The 26523-nt window shown below is 33.0% G+C and overlaps 1 protein-coding gene across 3 annotated transcripts in view; it reads left to right on the top strand.

Moving 5' to 3' along the window:
• Positions 1-26523, top strand: part of LOC139524397 (pleckstrin homology domain-containing family G member 7-like) — a 107340-nt gene that overhangs the window by 69619 nt on the left and 11198 nt on the right. For all 3 annotated transcript variants that reach the window (XR_011664791.1, XM_071319172.1, XM_071319179.1), the window contains exons 5-9: positions 13507-13617; positions 19119-19198; positions 20809-20975; positions 23861-23898; positions 24424-24522. Coding sequence is in view for 2 of the 3 variants with exons in the window: in XM_071319172.1 (XP_071175273.1) it covers positions 13507-13617; positions 19119-19198; positions 20809-20975; positions 23861-23898; positions 24424-24522 (495 nt within the window). In the remaining variant the exon portion in view is untranslated. The remainder of the gene's footprint in view (positions 1-13506; positions 13618-19118; positions 19199-20808; positions 20976-23860; positions 23899-24423; positions 24523-26523) is intronic.

Consider the following 26523-nt stretch of genomic DNA (forward strand, 5'->3'; position numbering starts at 1 on the left):
TCAAATACACACTTAATCAGTAAAAATAACCTCACTACAAACTTTACTTTGACGATTAAGTAAGAGTATACATAAAGACTTGGTTGAACAGTTTACCAAAAAAAATGTAAAAAATCAGATAAGTTTTTCTGCGTTGCTATGTCGTTCACAGTAATTCATCGACTATTAGACATTTGCGTTAACTGGGTCTACACCTAGGATTAAACTTTGGACTTACAATTACATGTTACAAAATCAAAAGGTCATCTCAAAAAACAAAAACAAACCAACAATACAAATACAAAATAGGAAATGGTGTCTTCTATAAAAAAAATAAGCAACACGATAAAATTTCATGTGTCCGTAGCGCTTTTCTGGATTTACCACCAGGACTGCAAAAAGCCGAATATATGAAGAAAAGGATTTAGAAGTACCGAATGTGTAGACATACGTATGACATATATATTATCAGCAGGGGCAATAGACTTCACCGCAAACAGGTTACTTTTAATGCAATGGTCAGTATACGAAAACCAGCAAAAAAAAATGTTCAGAGGATACTCTACAAACTGTTTCATTTGAAGTAGTACTGTTGGTGTCGTTTTTGTTTTGCACGATTACAAGTTAACCTTGTATCCGCAACTATTGCCTTGCCGACTAAATAAGATTGTGATTTTTTTACAATTTATTCTCGCCTGTTACACTTTTGCATTTTTTATTCCTAACAATCAATTGTATAGATTTGCGTATAAACTTTGTGTGGAAATAAACAACGTCGCAGTGAGAGATCACAGGCTGTTCCGGGGGTTGGAACACCCCTTTTTTTGCCAGTCAATGCTTTTGAATTGGGACATGTGGTCGGAGCCCTTTTATCTTAGGTTAAAATTCCCCTTTGAAAACTGCTGGGTCGACCCCTGCGTCGTCAGTGCATTCTGTATGTCAATTCCATGAAAATAAAACCAGTCTCGGTACAGGGGTTAACGCTTATGTTTCGAGCATACCAGTCCCACCCCTGTTCATAGGGGATAATTATTGACATAGCGAAAACAACCTTCCATGCTAAATGATTCCCAAGATCTCTGTTATAATAATTGCATAAAAGACAACAATTTGGAACTCGTTTGTCATTTTTTGTGTGTTGCTGTTGAAAACATAGATAGCAAAGATTTAACTATTTGAGTATACTTTTTCTTACATTTAAACTGAGTCTGGCAAACAGTTTAAACCATATTTCCGACATAAAAAAGTTCGTTGATAACTGTTTTTTTTTTGTTTTTTTTTTAAAGTGTGGGGGGGGGGGGGGGGTGGGGAGTCGAATATTTGTGATTTTTGTTTCTATTGAAACCAAAAACGTAGACAAAAGTGTTTGTCCTTTTCAGGAAAAACAAAAGATTTCAAAATTATACCGAATGGCAAGTAAAGTTTCATGAAGAATACATAGCTCAAAAACACCCGTCCTCTGTATTTCATAATTCTCTTTAAAAGAAAAACAAAATAGAGAGAAAGTATTTCATAGCATAAAATACTAACATGCTCCATGGTTGATTGCACCTTTTCTAACACAAAGTATTGCTGATTTTTTTTCCGCAATTGTCCCAATCTAGCTACTGCAACGACAATTGCGACATGTTGTGTGTCCCATGTTAATTACTTTTTTTAAATAATTTTAGTTCATTATATATCATACTTCGGACAACTACAGCATTTTGAACCTAGGAAACACCGCATACATTAATTAATGTAAACACATCGTTTCAAATACATTAGAAAATTATCATTGTTCAACTATAGAAAAACATCACTCTCGTTACATTGTTTTGGATCGACGGTTTATTTTTACACTTTGAGAAAGCCAAAGATTTAGATTATATCTGTAAGTGTAATTGTAATCCTAATTGTAGGTGTATGTCAGTTTCCGCAATTGTCGAATAAACTAAAAATTCGAATGTATACCGGCTATATAAATTCACAAACGAACATGTACATACCGTCGTCCTCATGCAAAGCCTTGAACGATAAATTATGGTCTCAAAAGCTACACAATGAATGATAAGTAAGCCTAATTCGTATCATTGCATTTTCATGACTTTTCTATGATGTTATGATCAATATTCCGTACTCATCCATGTGGTTATTGTCTGTAACATTACTGTTCCTGAATGTACAAATCGTTCAATACGGTGTTTATTATCTATGTTGCATAGATGTTCCTAGCAATAATAGACCTAATTTTTAGCAATTTAAATTTAGATTTCCATTTTTGTTGGCGTTTGTTTTTGTTTCACCTAGGTGTTCCTGTTGTTCCTTTGTTTTCTTCTTATAGTTCTTTTGTTTTCCGCAGTTTTGGTTTGTAACCCGGATTTGATTTTCCTAAAGCGATTTATGGCTTTTGATCAACGGTATACTACTGTTGATTTTATTTACATTACTCGTCCCGATGATAAAGGCAATGTTATCACTAAGCTATGCCTACTACGTACTACTATCGTTATGGATGAGCCAATGCAGCCTGTTATTTACCGTAGGCAATGTCCACCAACTGATAGAATTTTGCATTTTGTATTGCAACGATTTAATGAATCAATACCTCTGTACATTCAATTTCATGATTCACATCGTAATTGTATTCAAACCAATATTGTTTGCTACCTCGGCATCATATATTATGGTGTATTTTTGTTCTGTGCATGCCTTTCTTGTAAGCATACCATAAACCGTCTTGCATATTTGCCTTTATGCACGTTTGACCTTGATTTCTTATCTAGAAACACGCTTTGTGAGCACATAATTCATATCAAACTTAAAGTTCGTGCTTTCAAATGGGCAATCAAAATTATTACTGGAAATCATGTTTTACTAACAAACACATAGAATTTTTCAATAAGAGTCAACAATATAGATTATGTTTTGTTGTCAAACGAAAAGAACATGTGTAAAAAAGAAAACGATTTTCTGAAATTGTCTACGACTGCAGTAAAAAAAAACGACAAGAGTAATCAAAAGGAAATTCATTCAGTAGATTATTTTTCTTTATCAAATTCACCCTAACTGAGATATTATAATCCATGATTACTAAAGTGAGTGTCTGATTAGTTTAAATCCCTTTGGAGTACGTTTTATTCTTGATGGTACCAATAAAGGCATACAATAAACAACAATCAATAAAAGGTTAAAGACTTATTATTTTCTCAGTCATTTCGACGATTACCTTGAATACAACATAATAATCAACAAATATTGAGACTATATCTGCGGTTTATAACTAAGAATTCGAACATTCCAAATAGAAAATGATCATGATATTCCGAATGGATACATCGACGTCTTTACTTTATTGTTGACATATGTAATCCAAAAGTCTTGACAGTTTGAAAGGAATAATGTCAGCTTAAGCTTGTTCTGAAATGACGAAGAATGTTTTCAATAACTTAACGAAAAACAAATAATAGCACATGGTTTTTTGTTGGTCTATTTGATTACTCAGAAACCAAGTCAATGAAGCTGATCAAATCCATTAAATGTCTTTATAAATGGTAGTTTAACGAGATGTAAATTTTGATATAGGAACAATAATTCTAACTCGATCCCTCTGGATTTAAAGAGATATAACTGACAGATGACACACAAAGACGTGCAATGCTTTAGCATTGAATATGTATAATGTATTTAGTCTGCAGTAAGTTATCTGTCGTAAGGACTAAAATAGTTTGTGGATAATTCTCATAAATTTGGGAGACATCGAAGTTGACATTAAATACATTTCATACTGTTGTGTTAAATGTGCCATGTCCAGATCTGGACCGCTACAAAGACGTCTCTCTAAATTACGTCGTAGACAAACTGTTGAGAGTTTTAAAACAATCTCTTATTTACAGTCAGATGTAGAGGTAAGTGACAAAAATATTTACTTTTTCGAAACTATTTTGAAACTCATTTTTTAAACAAGCTTTGGATTTTCTAATATTTTGGCCTCGGGCATCACTGAAGAGACAATAATTATCGAAACGCACATCTGGTGCAGACACAATACACAAATACCGTTTATGTAATTGTTCCTGTTCCCTTATTGTTTGGTCTGCACATGTCACTGCAGTTTATATGTTATTGTCATTAAACTGCAGATATCAACTTGTTGATATAATCTACATCTTTGGAAAAATATCCTTAAACAAATCTTGATTATTTCATTTCTTATTCCATCTTAAAACAATATAAACTACGGACATAATAATCATTCGACCTGATTAAAAAAAAAAAAAAACCCAAGAAAGAGGATGTGTTATGATTGTCAATGAGACACTCTTCACAAGAGACCAAATGACAAAGATATTAACATTTATAGGTAACTGCACGGCCTTCAACAGTGAACAAATCCCATCCTGCATAGTCATAATGAATGTTTAACTTCGATATTGATATTCTCAACAATTAAATTCGAATATTTTAAATTATTATCAATGTCCAAAAGCTGAAATAGCTTTGGAATTGGCCATGCTTTTAAATGAAGAGGGGAATCTTATTCTTTATTTTCGGTGCTGTTTAATGTGTAAAATTCAAGAGTGTTATTGATGTCAAAACAAGCCTCATACGTACCAAAATATACTAAAATTGAGAATGGAAATAGGGAATGTGCCAAAGAGACAGCAACCTGACAATAGTTTAGAAAACAGACGAAAGTCACCAATGGGTCTTCAACCAAACGAGAAAATCCCATTCCCAGAGTCGGGATTCAGCTGGCCCCTAAATAAAAATGTGCACAGGTTAAGTGAGAATGAACATCATACTCCAAAACATATAAATGAACTTAAATTTAAAAGCATACAAGACTAACAAAGGTCTGCAGTTCCGGATTTTGGACAGTCGCAAACATTCGGCGGGGTTAAACACGTTTAGGGATATCTCAACCCTTCCCCATACATCTAGCCATTGATGAAAAACAAACACTCAACAATACGCATAGTATAACTCCGTTGAAAAGAAGTCCAAGCCTACATTGTAGTATCATTGAAGATTCTTTATGTTGTTGAAATGTCGAGATATAAAGCACCACTTTATAACAGTATTGGTATACTAGTAAGTCTTTCCCCCGTTAGACATAACAAAATGTCTTATATATTGGTAAATTCTATGACACCTCCTAAGCATATTATTGTTCCGCTTTGCTTAACAGGCAGAAGAAAGACAAAAATAAAAGGTCCAAACAAAATCATTTTTTGTAGATAGACAAATTACCACAAACTAAATTAATTCATTTCTTGTCTGATGAATTTTTAAGGTGGACAAGATATATACCAACTGGTAGTTTAAAGCATAAATCGAGGAAAACAGGCAACCGAATAACAAAGATAAAAAAAACACAAACAAAAATGACAACAGAACATTTAACAGACAACTTAAGATTGTGCAGCACCAACGCTACTAAATACCGGACTTGGTACATTTGCTGAGTAAGGATACGCTCGATCTCATGAAGTTGTGCTTGAACCGTTACTCGTTGCAATAAATATGATAGTATGTAAACTATTGCAAGTTTTCTATTCTAGTATTTTAAATGATATGGCTACAGCCAGTTATTTCGTATTATCTGGATTTTGCCTGCAAACCGTACCTTATCTATAAATAACAAAAATAGCAACACTTTTTCTGCACCAGATGTGCATTTCGACAATCTTCAGTAGTGTTCCAGGCCCAAATATTTTAGCATTCAAAGCTATTTAAAAGGATGAAGAGCTATAAACCAAAAAGAAAAAAAAAGATAGCCAGAGCCGGACAAGGGGTCAGAGCTTTGAATGAGGGAGATACATTCCTTAATTTTAAATAATTTCAAAATTGAATAACTTAAAATCCGTATTTGCATGCCAGTGCCGAATTACTGGCTCCTTGGATGATGATACTTTTGGAGATTATCAGTCCACCAGCAGAGGCATCGACCAAGTAGTAGTAATAACATAATATGTTCTAATTATTCTGCACCAGATGCGCATTTCGACAATCAGTGTGAAGAAATAAGACATTTTCAACAGGATATAACGGATACGTGAACAAAGCTGGTCATAAAAGACTTGATGTTGCCTATATATTATTACTGTTCTTTAATTGTTCTTGTCGCATAGACGTGTACCCCAAATCTTTAAAGAAATAAAAAAGATCCCATGAGAAATTTATAATAATGGCAAGCCATTCGTTCATGACTGTGCATTTAGGTGATCGATTTCATAAATAAAGTTTACAACAAACATAATCTGACGGCCTTATGATTATATTATTTATCTCCACTATTGAACACTAGTATCTGGGAAAAAATGTAATTAAATAGTAGAAGCCATAAACACTAAGTGATTTTTCTCATTGTTCTAAATCCCTTTAGAGTACGTCTTCCTGTTCATGGTCACAATAATTGCACACAATGAATAACAATAATGCAAGAGGTTAAAATACTTTCGTTTTTTCTTGATGATTTGTAAGAATAGTTGACCATAACAAAAACGAAGAAAGAAGCTACGCCGAGAAACAAAAGATTACTCCAAAAGGAAATTAATCTTGATGAAGAACGGATGATATATTTCATTTTTACATGACGTGTATGAAAATGATGAATGTTTAAAGGAGTTTGTCTGAATATCATATCCTACGAACTCAAATACAGCAACCTGATAGTGACTATTATAACATTTTCATTTCATTTAGTCGACTTAAAAGCAGTGTGGTTAATCTATAGGAAAATTGGCAGTTTTTCACTTTTAATAGCGCATACATATAAGGAAATTCGAGAATGCACTAAATAAGTATGATGAATGCTTAACATTTGAGTAAAGGTGTTTAATCAAGTGTGTAGTTGAAGTCCTTTGAATAATGTGAATCATCAAAGCGAAACTCATACGTTTGTTAAGTAAACTGTTTAATTTTTAATTCTATACTTTTCGTGAAATGTCTGAATCTGAACCGCTTCAAAGACGTCTTTCAAAATTACTTCGAAGACCAACTATTTATTCAGAGAGCCTTGGGATTATTTGCAATATACTGTCGTCTGACTTGGTAAGTCTACAGAATATTGAAACAAATATCCTTTGTTTACAATTGGTTGCTTAACTTGTCTATTTCATAAAAAGATATATAAATAAGTTTGGATTGCAAATTTGGTTTTAATATTTAACAAAAAAATGATTTATATGAACAAATCTAATCAGTAAATACTATACAACAAGATGGTATAATACAGTTGTATATATAATACTTATTCGCATGACCTACATCAGATTATCTTTAATTTTGAATTAATCATTATAGGGGTGTGATATTATTCATGTTTGTAATATTAAAGCAAAATGCACCCAAACCTAGAAAAACAATGCTTCGGACGCATGAAATGTATTTTCTTTTTGAACTCAAATAAATTTGAAATTGAAGATAACAAGTGACCTATAATTACCACATTTCTTTATTTAATTAAATTGAACTAGGATGTTTGAAATTAGGATGCGATGCCCTTTTTAATTGGATTACCCAATGTGCCATACAATACAATTATCTTCTTCTTTAATTTAAATGCAAATGCAATTAGAAGTGAAATTTAAACTTAATTACTTTTCCCATTATACTTCTAAAAGTTCTAATAACCCTGTAATGCTTGTTTTTAATTGGCGCAAATGTCACATTAGAAATGTACAAAACGAAACACTGGCAATGTTTAGATAATGAATGCACATCAACTATTTATATTATAGATGTAATATCACCATTGTTTTCCCCTAATAAATCTTTGTAAAATTTGTAGTATACCGGTGTTGCAACGTCATAAATCGATTTACAGAAAAGAAATACGGGTAACAAACTAAAAACGAAGGAAACACATCCAACTGTAAAAGGAAAACAAAGGAACAACAGGAACACAGAAGTGAAAACAAAAACTAACGCCAACATACATAAAAACGAACTATTTGATAACATTTGCTATATTCCTGACTTGGGACAGGACATTTTAAGATAAAATGGTGGGTTTAACTTAGTTAAATGGCTAGCCAAAACCTTTGGCAGAATTATCTTTGTTTAAAATAAAGAAAAACGTAGCATGAGTATACTTTCATCCTGTTCAGTACTACAGCTGTATTAAACCAGTTTTTGTTTTAGGATCACATCAATGTTGAAGCATGTTGTATAATGTAAACATTCACGAGCACACACTATGATATATTTGACCGTCGTACTATTTGGCAGCGGATATGTTTCTACGTTGAAAAGGAAGTTGAAATGAGATAGCTGAAACCATCATATTCATCATATATTTTAGATGAACGCTTCACATTGGTTACTGTTCCAAAACTAAGTCAAGGATCTGATATCTTAATATCAATTTTGTAAGAAAATCTATAGATTTTGAATTACAAGATTCGTTGATTATGGGAGAATATTAAGAACGTTTTTCACAGATTTCACGTGCATTTTATAGGCATTTAAATCTATATTTAAAACTCTTTTATGAATCATATTTCAGAAAATAAACAAGATAAATGCACGATACTGTTTATCTTAAGTTGGCGAATAACGTGCTTAAGTTGTTTGCAAAATCTTTGACAAGACACATTTACTTTAACCTGACCTACACGAAATCACCAACGTTGACATTATAAATGAAACTTATTCATTATGTTTTAATGATAATTTATTAATGAATAGATGCAATTATATTGAGTGCGCAAAACGTAGTTGAGATGTCACCAATGATGTCATAAATGACAAGCAAAATTAGTTAACCAAATGTTGAATCTTATACAAATCATAATCCTCACTTTGATTTAAGTATTGTTTTTGTTTGTTTTGTTCACACATTGCTGTCAATATAATGGAATAATATCAAACTATCGTATAAGTGAGATGTTTAGCTAGCTATAAAACCACGTTCAATCCACCCTTTTCTACATAACGAAATGCCTGTACCAAGTCAGTCATATGACAGTTGTTTTCCATTCGTTTGATAAGTTTGAGTTTTTGATGTTTTGATTTTGCTATTTAAATTTCCATGGAGTTCGGTAATTTTTCTATTTAACTTTTTGGAAATGATTTATAGAAAACGTCAAATTGTCATAAGAAAAAGCAGCTTATAATAAAAGTTGCATGATAATTTTACAGTAGTATGTACAAGGCGGTAGGGGATTAATGTACATGGGTGTTGTGGTGGAAAATAAATGGTTCTGAAAACGCATACAAAGAATAAGGTTAATAATGCACTTTGATAATGGATATCAACACTATTTGAAGTTAATTGCTTCAATCTCTGCAACTTTAAATATCACCGGACATTAAAAGATTTTATCCTTCAAGAAAAAATGCTTTACATTTAATGTTAAAGGTTTATTACCTTGATACTGCCATAAAAACGATTTGTAAGTTTTCCAATCAAATGTCACGATCTATTTAGAGTTATCAAACCACTCACCATTGATTACGTCTACCATCTGTTCAAATGCTGTATCGTTCAAAAATGTGATATCTTATATGTATTAAGTACGAGAAATGTGGTAGTTTTGAGTAGAGATGAACAATAAAGCCGGATTTAAATTGGTTCCTTTTTCCTTTCTTATTTTCGACATTAAAATTTAAAAACTACTTTAAGTACATACTTATATGTTTACATGGACTTTACGTTGATATCCAGTGTTTTTGTTTCTTTTAGATTATTTTCTTTAACAAATTTATTTGGTTGCTTTTAACATAATTTACTTTACTTATCTTCGTACAAGACAAAATTAATTAAAGAAGTCACTAGAGGTGATTAAATAATGTTATAATGTCAGTTCAATAACAGCACGGGGGAATATACAGAAATGTCCTCCACTCAAAAATAAAGGGGACGAACGGGTAAATTGTTTTAAAACCTATGTTATATGTGTGTATACCTATGTAACATTACGAAAGGTTTTAAATGGATAAAAAGGCATATAAATTAATTCCATTAATTGTTCAGAGAGGGGTCATTAACATCATATATTAAGCTGGGAATTTAAGTCATCGACATCTGTTGATAAAAGAATGATTTATATTATTCTGAATACCAATATTGTGAATGGAATATAAATTGAAGTATATTCTTACCGTTTAAAGGAGGTTTATCGATGCAGATTCATGACTATGACGTAGGGTACTAGACCCATATGTTTTCATACTTTTTCATAAAATTTCGTTTCTTCAGAATGTATCCGATTTTTATGTATGCAATTACAATAAACTAGATATAGATTATCATGATGGAATGCATACTTACTTATTTATATTTAAAAAATGCATTATTTTTAGATAAGGTAACAGGTCAAATACATAAATATAAAAACAAGAAATGAAAAATATTAGAATAAACTGCATTTTTTTTACATTTTTTAAGTCTTTATGTGTTTTTACAAAGGAGATTTACAGGTTTTATTTTAACTTTTACATGGGAAGTTTACAGTTTTTAAGACTTTTTACATGCAAATTAAGAAAACAAATTATGATGTTTACTTTTAACAGTTATTTTTCATATATTTTTTTATTTTTGGTCTACTGATCAATATTTAATATGATAACATTTACAGATTAGGTCACATATTCACATTTAAGATAATTCACAAAATGAAAAAAAAATAGATTTTTGGTCTTTGACCTTAAGGAATTCGCCTTTATATCTTTAAAGTGAATTTGACACTAATTTATTCACTGTGTATTATGAGAACAAATAGAAAGATGATGTTTTTACAACTATTTACAGTTAATTCACAGAATATTTATGGACTGAAACTCTTAAGACTTAATGAGAAGGATTATACTGTTAAAAATAGTATTAAGTAGACTAAATTTTTTTAAATGTTTGTTTAAATTTTACATTGCTGTCCTCCCATCCTTGCACCCACTCTCAGACAGCCTTTTTCTTTGCTTGGTCTTTCATCACCAGTTGGTATCGTGCGTTGTGTATGAGGAACACTAGTCTTCTTGATTGGAATTCTATTTGAGATATCAGGTCAGATGTTATTCTGTATATCTTTCGTATTTTTGTAATGTCCATTAATACTTGAATTGTCATTTCTCATGTGAGATCTTCTACACGCACATTCCCATTTGTGGTTAGTAGGTTCTTAATTGTTTGTAATATTGGATCTCGCAGGTAATTCCACGCTTCACATTCTATAAGCAAATGTTCTAATGTCTCTTCTTTACAGTCACAGGCTATACAATGATCTTCAGTTCCTTCTTTGTATATCTTATATCTTAAAGGTTGTAGTATATAAGTTCCATTTGATTGTTTGATCTTGGTAGGTACTCTCTTGCTGTCTCTTGGAGATTGGTGCTTGATTCGCAATATTGGATGTATTTTTCCTGGCATAAATATAATACTGTTAAGGTATCGAAGGCCGGTATAGACCTTAGCTAGAGATGTTATTCGTTCAATCCAGCGGGCATTGATACCTTTTTTAGCTTTATTAACAGTTCATCCTTTTCCATCTGAATATCTAGCCACTCACTTCCATTTCCAAGATCGTATTTTAGCATGATTGTTTTTACTTCAAAAAACCAACTGTTACTATTCATTGACTTGATGCACAATTGCCTCCTTGCTAGTTGTTTTTCTAAACTTTCGTTGGGTTGGGTACATACATTTATGAATATGGTCATAACCTTTAATGTAAAGCTTGTATAGATCCGTACTTAGGATCCCTCTCTGGCGTACTCCTTGTAGTACATTAAATAGCTCGGAAGTTTTGCCATTCCATTTAACTGCACTTGTTGCATTTGTGTGAATGCTTGTCCAGTGTTTTTCATCAATTCCAGCATCATAGAGCCGCTTCATAAGATTGTAATGTATAACTACATCAAAGGCTGATTTTGCGTCAAGCAGTACAAGTTCATATTCTTGATTGTTATCTTTGGCTTCACGGTATATTTCTTCGACCGGTAATGCTGCATTTGCCGGTCCTAATCCTGCTGTAAATCCTCGTTGAGTTACATTATGTGTTATAAGTACTGCTGGGTTGATCCTTACTTCACAATTGTTTCTATCACTTTGTTTAACACAGGTAATACAGTGATTCCTCTGTAATTAGTTGCTATGTTTTTCTCGCCTTAGTTCTTAAACACGGCGGTGAGTAATTCCTCCTTTAGCATGTCTGGTATCTTGCCTTCTTTGAATATTATGTTGATGAGGTTCAGTAGCAACACTTCCAATTTATTTCCTGCATGCAATATATGTTCGACAGTCGACATATTCTACTTGCTGGTTATATTGTCTATTCTCTAAGACTGTAGATTCTTCTGGAGTTGGTAAGTTTCTAAAGTGCTGGTTGAAGCCTTCCATAACATTTTGCTTACCAGACATACATATGTCTCCTACGTGCAGATCCATGATAGCATTACCCCTGGTCTTTCTATTGCTCTTTACAAGTTGATGGAATAGTTTTGTATCTTTTGTTCTTGTTTCCATTATGCGTTGTTTCTCAGTATCTTTTACTTTAGCATTTTCAATTCGCACCTGTCGCCTAAATTCCTTTTTTGTTCTCAATCTTTGTTGGTATATATTATTTTCAGGGTCCTTTATTTTTACTTGCTTGACCCACTGCGCATAATATTTACTCATCGCATCTAGGGCTAACTTTATATTTGAAGACTATACATTCAGTTTAGGTTTTGCGTTGTACCTAGGCTTGTTTGAGGCATATGTAGCGGCAGCATCATTTAGAAATACATGCAGCTGCTCTAAGACGGATGTAGCTTGTTCTAATGTATCTAGCGGCATGTTCAGTATAGAATCTGACTGTTCATTTGTCATGGCTACATATAGATAACGCTTCATCATGTATTAATTTTAGTAATCGATTAGAATTAGTTTATGGCGTTATTCTTGTTTTATTCGCTGTCTTTTTTTATTTTATCGTCAAACGAAGGAATATTTATTACGAATTTAACATGCTAAATCATGTGGAGCAGGATCTGCTTACCTTTCCGAAGCACCTGAGAACACCCCAAGTTTTTGGTAGGGTTCGTGTTGATAATCTTATGTCGTGTTTTTTACTATCATTTGTTTGTTGATCTTTTTCTATTTTTTTTGCCATGGCATATGAGTTTGAATGTCCCTCTGGTATCTCTCGTCCCTTTTATATGTAGTTATAGTATCTGATAGTACACCAATGGCATTTATTCTTGGCCGGATGCATTGGCATTAACAGTGCTTCCAAATTTATTGTGGTACGTCATGTATTTATCACTGTGACAACCGTACAGTGTAGCAGTTCCCCACCATGCGAGGGCTTTATAGCCAGTCAATGTCGTTAATAACTTCCATTTGTCCGAGTAGCATGTATCGATATTGTTTTATTGTTAAAAGAATATTTTTTGTTTTTTTTTTATTCCGTCTGTACTTGATTATCATAGTTTGATCATTTTTACAGAATTATTCTCGGAGTTCGGTATTTTTTATTGGTTTTCCTTTTTTAATTGACAAAGTATCACTAAAGTTTTTTTATTGGTTAAAATTTGCAGTAAGAAGATAAAATGTTTACATTACAGACAAACAGACGTGCGAATTCATTACCCAATTCTAGTGAATCAGACACAGAAAGAGAACCTTCACCTCCAGTTTCAAGACGAGGACGAAGATCTGCAATTGTTGACATGAAGGTAATTTAAATGATGAAAATATTAAAAACAAGAATGTTTCCATGAGTCATGAATGCTTTACTCGCACTTTTATTTTCTGGACTCAAGTTCAAACTTGATTGGGCTTCTATGTCATCATTAACTACCTTGACCAAAACGTTCACATAAAGCGGAACAGACAGACGGACAGAAGGACGGACGAACGAACGACCGAACGGACCAACAGATCGAAACTCATAATGCCTCTAGGTAGGGCATATAACTATATAATACATTTATATCTATATCTGACAAGAATTAGAAGGACGTCATGCATGTTGTAGGTGTAATATTAATTAAGGAATTGATTTAAATTTGTTTTCGTTTAAAACTAAGTTTGCTTTAATTATGTTGTTTACTATCTAGAATGATCATTTGTAATAATGTCGTAGAAGCAACTTGGTAGTTCATCAACATAAACAAGCAACTTCAATTCGATTATTACGTTTTAATTGTTCTCTAAGGGTCTCGAAGGATCACATATAATTTCATTTTGATATCGTGTCTGACTTGTTCTATTATTTACTGATTGATAACTCCTTGGTATGAAATTATGCATAACATTAATAGCTTTATCAAAGGGTGTGCGACAATACTATGCAATGGTGTGTCAAAACCTTAATAATAGTTTATGTGTTCTTGCAATGGTTGTATGTATGCGTCCTTGCTTATTACATTAAATAAAAGCCGGTTATTTGCCGATTTGAATTTGATTTTTTTTTTTTTTTATAAACGACACAAAAAGAAATGGACATGGATGAATCGCAAAAGCATAAGACAAAATGAGACCATAAAATCAATAGGATAATATTATTTTACCTAGTGCATGTATTAACTGTCGTGTTTATCAAGACTTGTAGGTTTAGACTATTATGGTCTTAATATCAAAATCCCCAAAAACATGTATCTCGTGGGTTTAGGGACTCAAATTTTAAATCGGTTTACCAATTTGTTATGAAGACCATACATTCCCTGGCGTATCAATTTCATTCATTATTACTAGAGGATTACTGATCTGATAAGTAGTCTGTACAATGTAAACATGAACTCACATAACCTGTTAATAGAGATAAGTTAAATTTATATTACTGCTAAGAAATCGGCAGTTGACAAGTGGAAAGTTAAGGTCATCACGTTTTTCATAAAACATCGTTTCAGATTCATTTATGTGTATGTTTTCAAGAAATCAAATATAAGGAGGCGCCTCTTGGGGCTTCTACATTCGATAAAAACCATAACCCAAACTTCGAATATGAAATTGAAAGTTTCCTAATTTTAGCTTTTAGTTTTGCAACAATAAGAAAACTCCATACCGAATAAACATCTATGCAAACATCTGAAATGACAAATGTAAAACAATTCAAGCAAGGAAACGAATGAAATGTTTTCTGTTTAAAATAATGAACGAAAAACAAATATGAAATATGTCAGTAACCGACAACCACTATATGATAGGTTCCTGACAATAGACAGGCAGAATGTGTATGGGTAAACCATGATAGCTGGTTCCTAACTTTTCTTCCATCTTGGGCATATAAACGAACTACTTGTATTTTTGTCCATCTGATGAGTTGAGCCTTTTTCAACTGATTTTTATAGTTCTTTCTTATGTTGTACTGTTATACCACTGTCCCAGGTTAGGAGGAGGGTTGGGATCCCCATAACATGTTTAACCCCGCCACATTATTTATGTATGTGTCTGTCCCAAGTCAGGAGCCTGTAATTCAGTGGTTGTCGTTTGTTTATGTGTTACATATTTGTTTTTCGTTCATTTTTTTTACATAAATAAGGCCGTTAGTTTTCTCGTTTGAATTGTTTTACATTGTCTTATCGGGGTCTATTATAGCTGACTATGCGGTATGGGCTTTGCTCATTGTTGAAAGCCGTACGGTGACCTATAGTTGTTAATGTCTGTGTCATTTTGGTCTTTTGTGGATAGTTGTCTCATTGGCAATCATACCACATCTTCTTTTTTATATGAAGATCAGTTGAAAAAGACTTAATTAATCAGATCGGTACGACGCGGAACAAGAAAAAAACCCAAAATGACCAGACGCGTCACAGTATTTCGTGCATCCCTCAGCAAAATAGACTACAAATACAGATCTGAGAGAAATCGTAGTTACTGACAGCTAGTGCACACCCTAAAACAACTAATAAAAGGATCATGTTTTAGGAGCAAAATATCAATCAGTAGAAATTGAACATCCAATGGATTTGGTGTGAATATTCGATTCTACTGAATGTGCAAAGATCGATATTTTAAAACGAAGAAAATCTCATTCTATAACGTTTCTATATTTAAGAAGATGCAAGACATTGTTTATACCTAAATTGAGTAATACCGTAAATGAATTATTTCTTGAGATGAAATTTTGAAACTGGATCCCTAAAGAATAAAGGGGGAAAACAGATGTCTTACCACAAATAAAATCTTGTTTTCAATGAGTTTTGTCAATCATGCTTTCTAAATAATGGTGTTGCATTAAGAATAGATATTGAAGGGTTTTGTTATTGGAAATAAATGGGATATATTGTACTTCCATTATTATATTTCTGTCTTTTCTCAATTTCACCGTCAAAAGAATCCAAATCCGTGTTTGTTCTATAAATACAGGTTTATGTTTCAGCTTTAATATGATAAAAACGAAGGAAAAGAGAAAGGTACATTAAACCATCATAAGAATTGTTTTATGTATATGGCTTTAAGTAATTAGTGGTAGATGTTTTCTTTGAGAAATCATTGATTTTTTGATAATGAAAGCTTCTTTTTGGTTTCAATCTACAAAGAAAGCCTTGAAAAACATTGTATCGTACTGTTTTATATGTCACATTGTTGTAATTTTAAATGAAATATAGGTTTCAATGTCGTTATTCAGTAGACAAAGCTGACTGAACCTAAGTTTAAACCGACCCAGTTGTTAAGAAAACGACAAGAAAAGACAAAATATAAATAAATCGTATCTCAAACACAATAACAAAGAGTTAAGGGAAATAAGGACAGACTCAAACAGTTACGAGCAATTTGCATAAATTTGCATTATTTTATTCGTTTTCATTTACTTTTGCCTGCTGCTGTTGACATATGTATATTCTATTTGTGAACCTTGTACACTTAATGTGTATTGTAGTTGCTTTATTGGTAAATCATTACAAGGGATCTGTATTTTATTGACGAGTGCACATTTAATTTTAGAACAATAACAGATAGATATATAAGTAAGACATTTAAAGACTCATTATATCAAAAGTCCAAATCATCCTTACCAAAATGTAATCGTTGTTGTTGCTTTTTTAACAATATTAGTTCAAATGACAAGATCTTTGTGAGTAACTGAATAATGAAGAACTAATTATATATTGGAGTTTAAAACTAGAAAAGCAGCGGTGTCATTTTTAAAATGAACATGAGACATTTAAAAAAAATTGTGCATTGAACTGCTTATACAATTATGCTGTTATCTACTTTTTGGTCGGGTTGTTGAATCTTTGACACATTCCCCATATCCATTCTCATTTCTTTTATATCAATGAATATACTTTACCTTATATCAATGAATATACTTTACCTTATATCAATGAATATACTTTACCCTATATCAGTAAATTTGTTTCGAACATAAAAGTTAAATAGCAAAAGTCAAAGAGGAGGGAAATTAAAAAAACAGATTGTGATCCCGGTTTATTTGTTACACGGTGCAAAAGGCCATACGGGGATCAGTAGTTGTTTACTTCCTTATGTTTACGTCTTTATTGGATAGTTTTCCATTTATAATCATACTAACTGATATAATTTGTGCACACCCCACACAGTTTTCGCAAGAGTATTTTATATTTTCTTTGATGAACTTTAGCATTGATGTAGGGACTACATTAATTTATCTTAAAATCTTTGTATTTAAATGTAAGATGTATACTAGTAATAGGTTGAACATGATGTCACATGCTCATGATCAGTGTGATTTCAGTCAAGGAGAACATAAACGTATATGGCCGAATGTCATTAAAGATCGGACAATTGACACCGAGGTTACTCCAATTCCTCAAATTTTTCTATTTGTTTGACATATTGACAGAGATTAGTCTATCTGGCTCGTCGTCTGAATCATCATCAGACATGTTACCGTTTTCTTAATATCATAATGCAAAGATATTTCACCACAATGGGGCATTACAGTTAAAACAGCCATATCCGAAAACTGAATAATAATTATCACATATCAATGTATTTTCTATTTGGCAATTTGGATTATATCTCTATTTTAATAATAAAAAAAACCTACCAGTTTTAAACATCTCTCCAGATTGATTCAAAATGTAACTTTGTAGGTGTATGAACTTTTTAATGTAAAAATATACAAAATACAAAATATGTAAAATCCAAAGGTTATATAAAAGATGTAGAGCTATAATCCAAAAGTTTCAAAAAGTATAGCCAAATCCGTGAAAGGAATCAGAGCTTTTTTATTCCGAATGTTTAAACGATTCATCAGGAAACCGATTTTATTTGATGTCCAAGTCATTGAATTTGACATTTGATTTCAATGACGGAATAAAGACCTTACAATACGTTTGACTATCAGTAATCTTTATTAATAGTACAATTACATTATTCTGTGTTTATATTCAAACTTATCTGATTTCATAGTTTAATAAAACGTGACTTTTACCACTTGCACGAGTAAGTGATAACTGATAAAAGATATATCACAAAAATGCTTTAAATCTGTCTACTGCTGGAATCGATTGCAGACTCAAATTAACCAAGCTACCACTGGACAACAATAGCTCAGCATTGTGTAATAGTAAACAAATCTCCAATATGGGGGTTTCCAGTATTTTTTTGTATCAGCCTATGCTTTGGTTATCTGTTTAGAACAAGGGTTTAACAGTTGTTGTAGTTGTTGTCCGGCGATATTTGTTGTTGCTTTTTTCTTTTCTTATGTTACTAATATATTTGACTTTTCTATTCCAATGTATGTGTTTTCCCATTTTTTTTGCGATTTCTTGTTGTTTGCAATCTTTCTTTTTCTTTGGAACTATTTGTGTTTTATTTTAAACTTTTCTACTTTTTTTGTTTAAGTAACTAGTTTGTAGCCTACTGGATCCACACGTTTTGGTTATTTAGGAGACATTATGTCTTTGAATAACATTATAAGTATCCACTTAACTGTACCCGCGACTTATGTTTAATACCCCGTGGTACTTGTTAAATGTGTTTGCATTTTCATTACATGTCCTATCACTTTGGTTAATAAGTGAATCACTAACTTACACTCATACAACATCTTCTTCTTTATTTTCATTTTTTAATTTATTTATTTTTGGAAATCTGTTCATTTTGTTTCTTTTTCATTTTGTTTCTTTTTCATTTTGTTTCTTTTAGTGTTGGTTTTTTTCGGGGAATAATTCGATTTTCATCTCTTCTGTCAAAATGTGTGTCTCTATAATCCTAAAATTATAAACATTTGATTATTTTACAGAATTTTGGTGACGTTTCCCCAAGCACATTATCTCCTGAAGTCTCTCCATGTAATTCTTGTGATGAAGGCGATAATGCTAGGTAAGTTAGACATTAAGGTCTAAAAATCATTTATTATGTTCACCAATCAAGTTACTACAGTAAAGCAATTACATCTTAAATAGTCGTAAATTTGTCAAGAGACTATGATCGTGTCTTTTAACAATGAACTTTTCCTAAGGAAAGCAAAAACACTAGAACGTCATTCACATTAAATCAGATAAACAATTTATTGAAACGACTACAAAGCTGCCAATCCAAGTTGAACACGTTCCATACACCTACGCTTCAACTACTGAATAAATCAAACAAGCTGTATAGAACTTTATCTTAGTCTTTAGGGTATTATTTCAATATATCGTAGCTCACAACAATATGTCACCAAAAGATTGATATGAATCACGTTTCAAGGCAAACTACATAATACAAACATGTTGGCGAACCTCGAATACAATCAATTTTAGAAACAGTAAACAAAGTTTAGTTGAAAACGGTATAATTAGACAAAATTTAATTTAAATTTGAAAACAAATGAATCGCTGAGGAAAATAACTATTAGAGGGAGTATTCAAATCGGGTAAAACTCAAACTCAAACTGTGAGTGAAATCACGAAAAGAAACTCCTGCCACACAAAACTACCAGTGTTAATTACTCAACCTTTGAAACAAATGTACAAAATAAAAACAAAACCGGAATACAACAGAACATAGCATTTTATGAAGTAAGGTTTCCTTAAGCAAGGAGGACAATGATACCAGAGCTGTTGAAATATTTTAAAGTCTGTCAGACGACGGTAGCAAAGGTATTTCTATAGTATCACTTTTGAAAGAACATGATAGACAATATATTATGTAGCCTTAGGGTTTAAACGGAAAGTGTAACTCATTCTACGAGATAGGGCATGCCAAAAACAAAATAGCTAAATTCGTCAGTTCAAGCAAATCTTGCATCAACTTATTCTGATTGTGCAGGACACACACGGGATCGAATAAACACAGTAGCATGTTCATTACGGACAAGGTATGGACTAACGCCTGTGTTCAATTGATAGACAGAACGCCAATCATTTTAATTTTAGGCTATTATATAACAGGTTTAAAACAAGCATAGTGTGCGCGTCTATGCTAGTGAAGACTTACCATCAGAATAATCGGTTACCACCCACCGTTGTTGTTATGGACAAATTACGGAAGACGTCAATGAAAATGTTGTTTCCAGATTAAATCATGGTTCACTTATTATCAGCATGTTAATCGTTTACAAGACAAGACACGAGGATTCTATTTTCAAGAACACCCACCATCTTTTACTATAATGCTTGTATTATTTAATGTCAACGAAAGGCAATTATGAAATGAAAGGGAATATTTTTTCCAATAATAACCTATGTTTTTATAACTGTTTTCATCATGATAAAATGTATGGGGAATAAAGCAGAGACATTCTAATCATTATAGGAAACGTTGTTGCATTCATTTCAAAGTAATGATAACTGCTTTCCTGCTTAATCCAGAAATATCAAAATAGAACCGTTTAAATTTGTCAATTTCTACGTCTGAGAATTGATTTTTCTTGCAGTAAATAAAATCGGTATCAATCAATTTGACTTCAGTCGCCTTTGATAATAACACATTACCTTAATATGTTACAGCAATCTTGCAGAGCGCATTAGACGTAGACGCAGCTCTGTCGAAATGAATATGTCTGTATACCCAGGCGATTTACTCGTTCAAGACGATCCACACAAGAAATTACTCAAAAGAAATACAATATCGGATTTTTATCCAACAAAAAATGGCACAACGACTTTGATAGACGGTAAGTGATCAAGATATAATTTCTGGATCGGTATTGAATTCAACATCGACAAATGCTTCACTTTTACAAATCGGTCTGGAAAAGAACAAATAAAAGTTAAATCAGTCAAACATCGGGTTTATCATATTTCTGATTAGATCTATTGCAAATCGAAAAACATACCCACAAACATGTAATAAATCTTATTTTTCATTATAAAATTATCATGTAGTCACAGTAACAATATTTTAAATAGAATATCCATGTGCACAAATAAAAACAAAACCTCTTACCTTTCAGAATTTTTTTTTTTACATACCTGTTGTATTTAGTTTGATTAAGCGCAGTTGATTCCTGTATACATTGTATATACAGTTGGATGCAGACCAAGCATGACATGTAGATGGGCGGAAAATTTAACGCGGCGTTACTCGCATGCATTTTATGTAAATACAGCGTTAACTCTGCTTTAACTCCAAAATACCAGTGATATACAATGTTAACGTGCGTTTACTTTCGCGCTTACCTCCACATTAACGAGAAAATGGCGCCTTCTAATTTTGTAAAGAGAAAACGGGCGTTTACTTTCACGTTTACTTCTCCGATAACGTAAAAAGGGGGCGTCTTTTTTTTTGTGTAAAAAATGAACGCACGTTTACTGTTTGAATTCGAAGTAACGCAGATTGTCGTCGTATCCTGGATACACTGACCTAACAAATCAAATGATAAGGTACATCAAAAAGACCAACTGTCCATTTTCGATTGACATATTGACGATTAGTTTTATTAATGATATTATACCTCTTTAATTGTATAAAAAAATTAATCAGAACACAAAACGTGAAGTAACCAACGAAATATGTGCACGAGGCGTTAACTTTATGTAATGATTGGTCTGCACTTTGTAGAGAAAGTAAATTTGCTTTCTACTGTCACACATCAAGCTATCAACGACACCAATATATTCCCAAGAGCTCTACTCGAAGGAAAATATTATTAGTAGCATTGTGTGCTAGTGACCTAATACGGTATATATTGGGTCATTAAATTCCGTAAAGGGGAGAGCAACGAACGAATCCCCATATGGACTTTACTGACCAATATATACCATACTACGTCACTAGAACAATATGTAACGATATTATCTTACCGACTATCATTACATGTGGTATTTAGACTAGTGACCTATCAAAGTGAGAAAGGGAATCTTATGTTCAGTAGTTGTCGTTTGAAGTATTTCTCGTTTCTTTTTATGGCCCCGCAACGAAGTTGTCGGTGTCATATAGTTAAACCGTCATTCTGTCATTCCGTTATTCCGCAACAAACCATTATATGGAGTTTTTTTTCAAAAAGCCTTCAGATATTGGGCTGATTTTTTATATGTGAGTTAACCATGATGAGGTACAGATCAAATTTTAGTTTCGTTCCGCTTCGCTAATTTGTACCGAAATTACGGGCTTTGGACCATGATAAATTGTTGAAAATCACAGTTATACGGACTTTTTTCCAAAACGCTTTCAGATATTCGGCTGATATTTGGTATGTGAGTTATCCATGATGAGTTACAGATAAAGTTTCAGTTTCGTTCCGCTCGGCTGAATTTTGCTGTAATTTAGGGCTTTGGACTTGTATAAATATTTAAAAATCACAGTTATACGAACCTTTTTTCTAAATGCTTTCAGATATTGGGCTGATTTTTGGTATGTGAGCTAACCATAATGAGTTACAGATCAAGTTTTAGTTTTGTTCCACTCCGCTAATTTTTGCAAAAATTAAGGGTTTACAACTTTGAAAATTGTTGAAAACAACAGTTACACGGACTTTTTTTCTTTTCGCCTCCAGATTTTGAGCTTATTTTTGATATGCGAGACTACCATCATGTTTGTGTCCACATGCGTTTTTGAAATTGCAGATTTTTCACTCTTTTGAGATGGGGCCATTCATGTCGCTTTGACACATCTAGATTTATAATAGATAAGGCAGATGGTTTCCCCGTAATTATATGAATTATGGATTATTGAGTTTGCCTTTTAACCTGATAGCATTCGTTTATTTTCAAGTAATTTTATTTAAAAACAACATGTAGTTGTCAGTTGGAATATTTACTTCTTAAAGTGTGCCACTGCTTTGAAAACCTAATTTTTGTCCACTATTTTTAAGCAGAAGCTGTGGCTTTGTGGTATCGTGCTCGCTTTGGTAAAAGTATGTTTTAAATCTATCACCGACCGCGTCAAAACAAAACTTAACATCAATTCTCTGTAATAATAGACCAAATATGAAAAATTTTGGCCAGATTATTTTTTTTCGATTACTTTTTTTTTAAGTTGAAATGATCCAAACTAAGTCAAATTAAAAAAAATCAATAAAAAAATCTGAATAGTCTGGTTTCCATGGAAACCACGTGACACCATATGTATATATTAGTATAGCAAGGAGAAAATTGTATTTGATGGTAAAAATGAGATAAAGCATATCATTATTTGTTAAAAAAACATTTGTGTTTGCTGCATTTTTTATAGGTAATTAACACTTATGATTAAGAGCAAAGACTGGTCAGCCTTGAATAATATGGCCGGGTAGATGGCATGTGCGTGCTTCTACCTTGCTTATCATCACTTTTTAAATTATGTCAGCATGTCGGAAAGTACCAAGTAGGATTAAAATGCATATTACATTTCCCTGTATCGTCATTTATTGAATGTTGGTTGCTACAAGTACTAAATGATTATCCTCCTTTTTTCATCATTATCTATTGTATTTTTATCGATATCAACCTGGTTTTTTTTATATAATATTTGTGCACACTTTTAGTTTGTGAAGATTCTTTTGTTTCAAATTTCCATATACATGTATAATCAATGTAACAATTGTTTACAAAGTCTAACCGGAGATTTTAATTCATCTAGATTCAAAGAAAAGACAGTCATTTTCATTATTGAAGTTGGTAAGCTTTTATTTATAGTTATATCTTTTGAATTGTTATACAAAAACTTTATCAAGTTTGTTTTACATATACGATTAATTTATAGCAATTCTCCTTCTTGTCAGATGCAATACTCCTACTGACAATGATACCACAATGACATGTCAGCGTTGCATCTTTTTGTCAAGAGCGCCGTTATTTAATGGGCTTAAATGTGTATAAAAATAAATAGCTATAGACTAGTTTCAAAATGAAAAGGCAAACGCAGGGAAAAAGTTTTAAAAAAATGGCGTCCTCACTTGTTGTATTTCTGTAAGTGAAACATGTATGCTCGATGATATCGAACATCATCTGTAACTAAATATATGTATTGTATTGCATTAAAATAATGGAAATATATTGTTGAGTCAGTCAAATACACAGGGGATATATATCAATGGTATATAATTGAATTAAAATGATACATATCCAGCCTATTATTCATGACTATAATGGAGATAGCCTCTATTTAACTTTCCAAATTGTCAAAATGCCAATAATTTACAGATGAAAACCAGAAGTAAGGAATCCTTACCACGACTTGAAGATATTTTAAGCCAAATCACACCATCCGAATTCAAAGACAATCATCTGACGGCATATAAGGTAAGCCAAAGTTCTCCATTCGAATTAAAAGACAATCATTTAATGGCATATAAGAAAAATCGGTATAGTATAAGCGTTGATATTGTGATACTAAATATCTCATATTCATATCTCACCGAACGAGATAAACACCGTATGTGTACTTACCTTGAAAAAAACCCAAACGGATGCTAGATGTTGAACAGTGTATTACGCTCTGGATGCTAGATGTTGAACAGTGTATTACGCTCCGGATGCTAGATGTTGAACAGTGTATTACGCTCCGGATGCTAGATGTTGAACAGTGTATTACGCTCCGGATGCTAGATGTTGAACAGTGTATTACGCTCCGGATGCTAGATGTTGAACAGTGTATTACGCTCGGGATGCTAGATGTTGAACAGTGTATTACGCTCCGGATGCTAGATGTTGAACAGTGTATTACGCTCCGGATGCTAGATGTTGAACAGTGTATTACGCTCCGGATGCTAGATGTTGAACAGTGTATTACGCACCGGATGCTAGATGTTGAACAGTGTATTACGCTCCGGATGCTAGATGTTGAACAGTGTATTACGCTCCGGATGCTAGATGTTGAACAGTGTATTACGCTCCAGATGCTAGATGTTGAACAGTACTAGTGTATTACGCTCCGGATGCTAGATGTTGAACAATGTATTACGCTCCGGATGCTAGATGTTGAACAGTGTATTACGCTCCGGATGCTAGATGTTGAACAGTGTATTACGCTCCGGATACTAGATGTTGAACAGTGTATTACGCACCGGATGCTAGATGTTGAACAGTGTATTACGCTCCGGATGCTAGATGTTGAACAGTGTATTACGCTCCGGATGCTAGATGTTGAACAGTGTATTACGCTCCAGATGCTAGATGTTGAACAGTGTATTACGCTCCGGATGCTAGATGTTGAACAATGTATTACGCTCCGGATGCTAGATGTTGAACAGTGTATTACGCTCCGTTATGCTAGATGTTGAACAGTGTATTACGCTCCAGATGCTAGATGTTGAACAGTGTATTACGCTCCGGATGCTAGATGTTGAACAGTGTATTACGCTCCGGATGTTAGATGTTGAACAGTGTATTACGCTCCGGATGCTAGATGTTGAACAGTGTATTACGCTCCGGATGCTAGATGTAGAACAGTGTATTACGCTCCGGATGCTAGATGTTGAACAGTGTATTACGCTCCGGATGCTAGATGTTGAACAGTGTATTACGCTCGGGATGCTAGATGTTGAACAGTGTATTACGCTCCGGATGCTAGATGTTGAACAGTGTATTACGCTCGGGATGCTAGATGTTGAACAGTGTATTACGCTCCGGATGCTAGATGTTGAACAGTGTATTACGCTCCGGATGCTAGATGTTGAACAGTGTATTACGCTCCGGATGCTAGATGTTGAACAGTGTATTACGCACCGGATGCTAGATGTTGAACAGTGTATTACGCTCCGGATGCTAGATGTTGAACAGTGTATTACGCTCCGGATGCTAGATGTTGAACAGTGTATTACGCTCCAGATGCTAGATGTTGAACAGTACTAGTGTATTACGCTCCGGATGCTAGATGTTGAACAATGTATTACGCTCCGGATGCTAGATGTTGAACAGTGTATTACGCTCCGGATGCTAGATGTTGAACAGTGTATTACGCTCCGGATGCTAGATGTAGAACAGTGTATTACGCTCCGGATGCTAGATGTTGAACAGTGTATTACGGCTCCGGATGCTAGATGTTGAACAGTGTATTACGCTCGGGATGCTAGATGTTGAACAGTGTATTACGCTCCGGATGCTAGATGTTGAACAGTGTATTACGCTCCCAACTTTTGTTTATGTGTTTCATCTGATTTAAAGTATTCAAAGAAAGATAACAATCATTGTGCATTAGCGTTATACTGTTAGCAATTATGTGTCTTTTATATATCAGTTTGACGAATTCAGTTCTTATTCCTAGTTTTTTTGGGGTTTTTTTTGTTGTTGTAGATTTTATTT

The sequence above is a fragment of the Mytilus edulis genome, chromosome 1 (genome assembly GCF_963676685.1).
Source record: "Mytilus edulis chromosome 1, xbMytEdul2.2, whole genome shotgun sequence".
In the NCBI taxonomy this organism is placed as follows: Eukaryota; Metazoa; Mollusca; class Bivalvia; order Mytilida; family Mytilidae; genus Mytilus; species Mytilus edulis.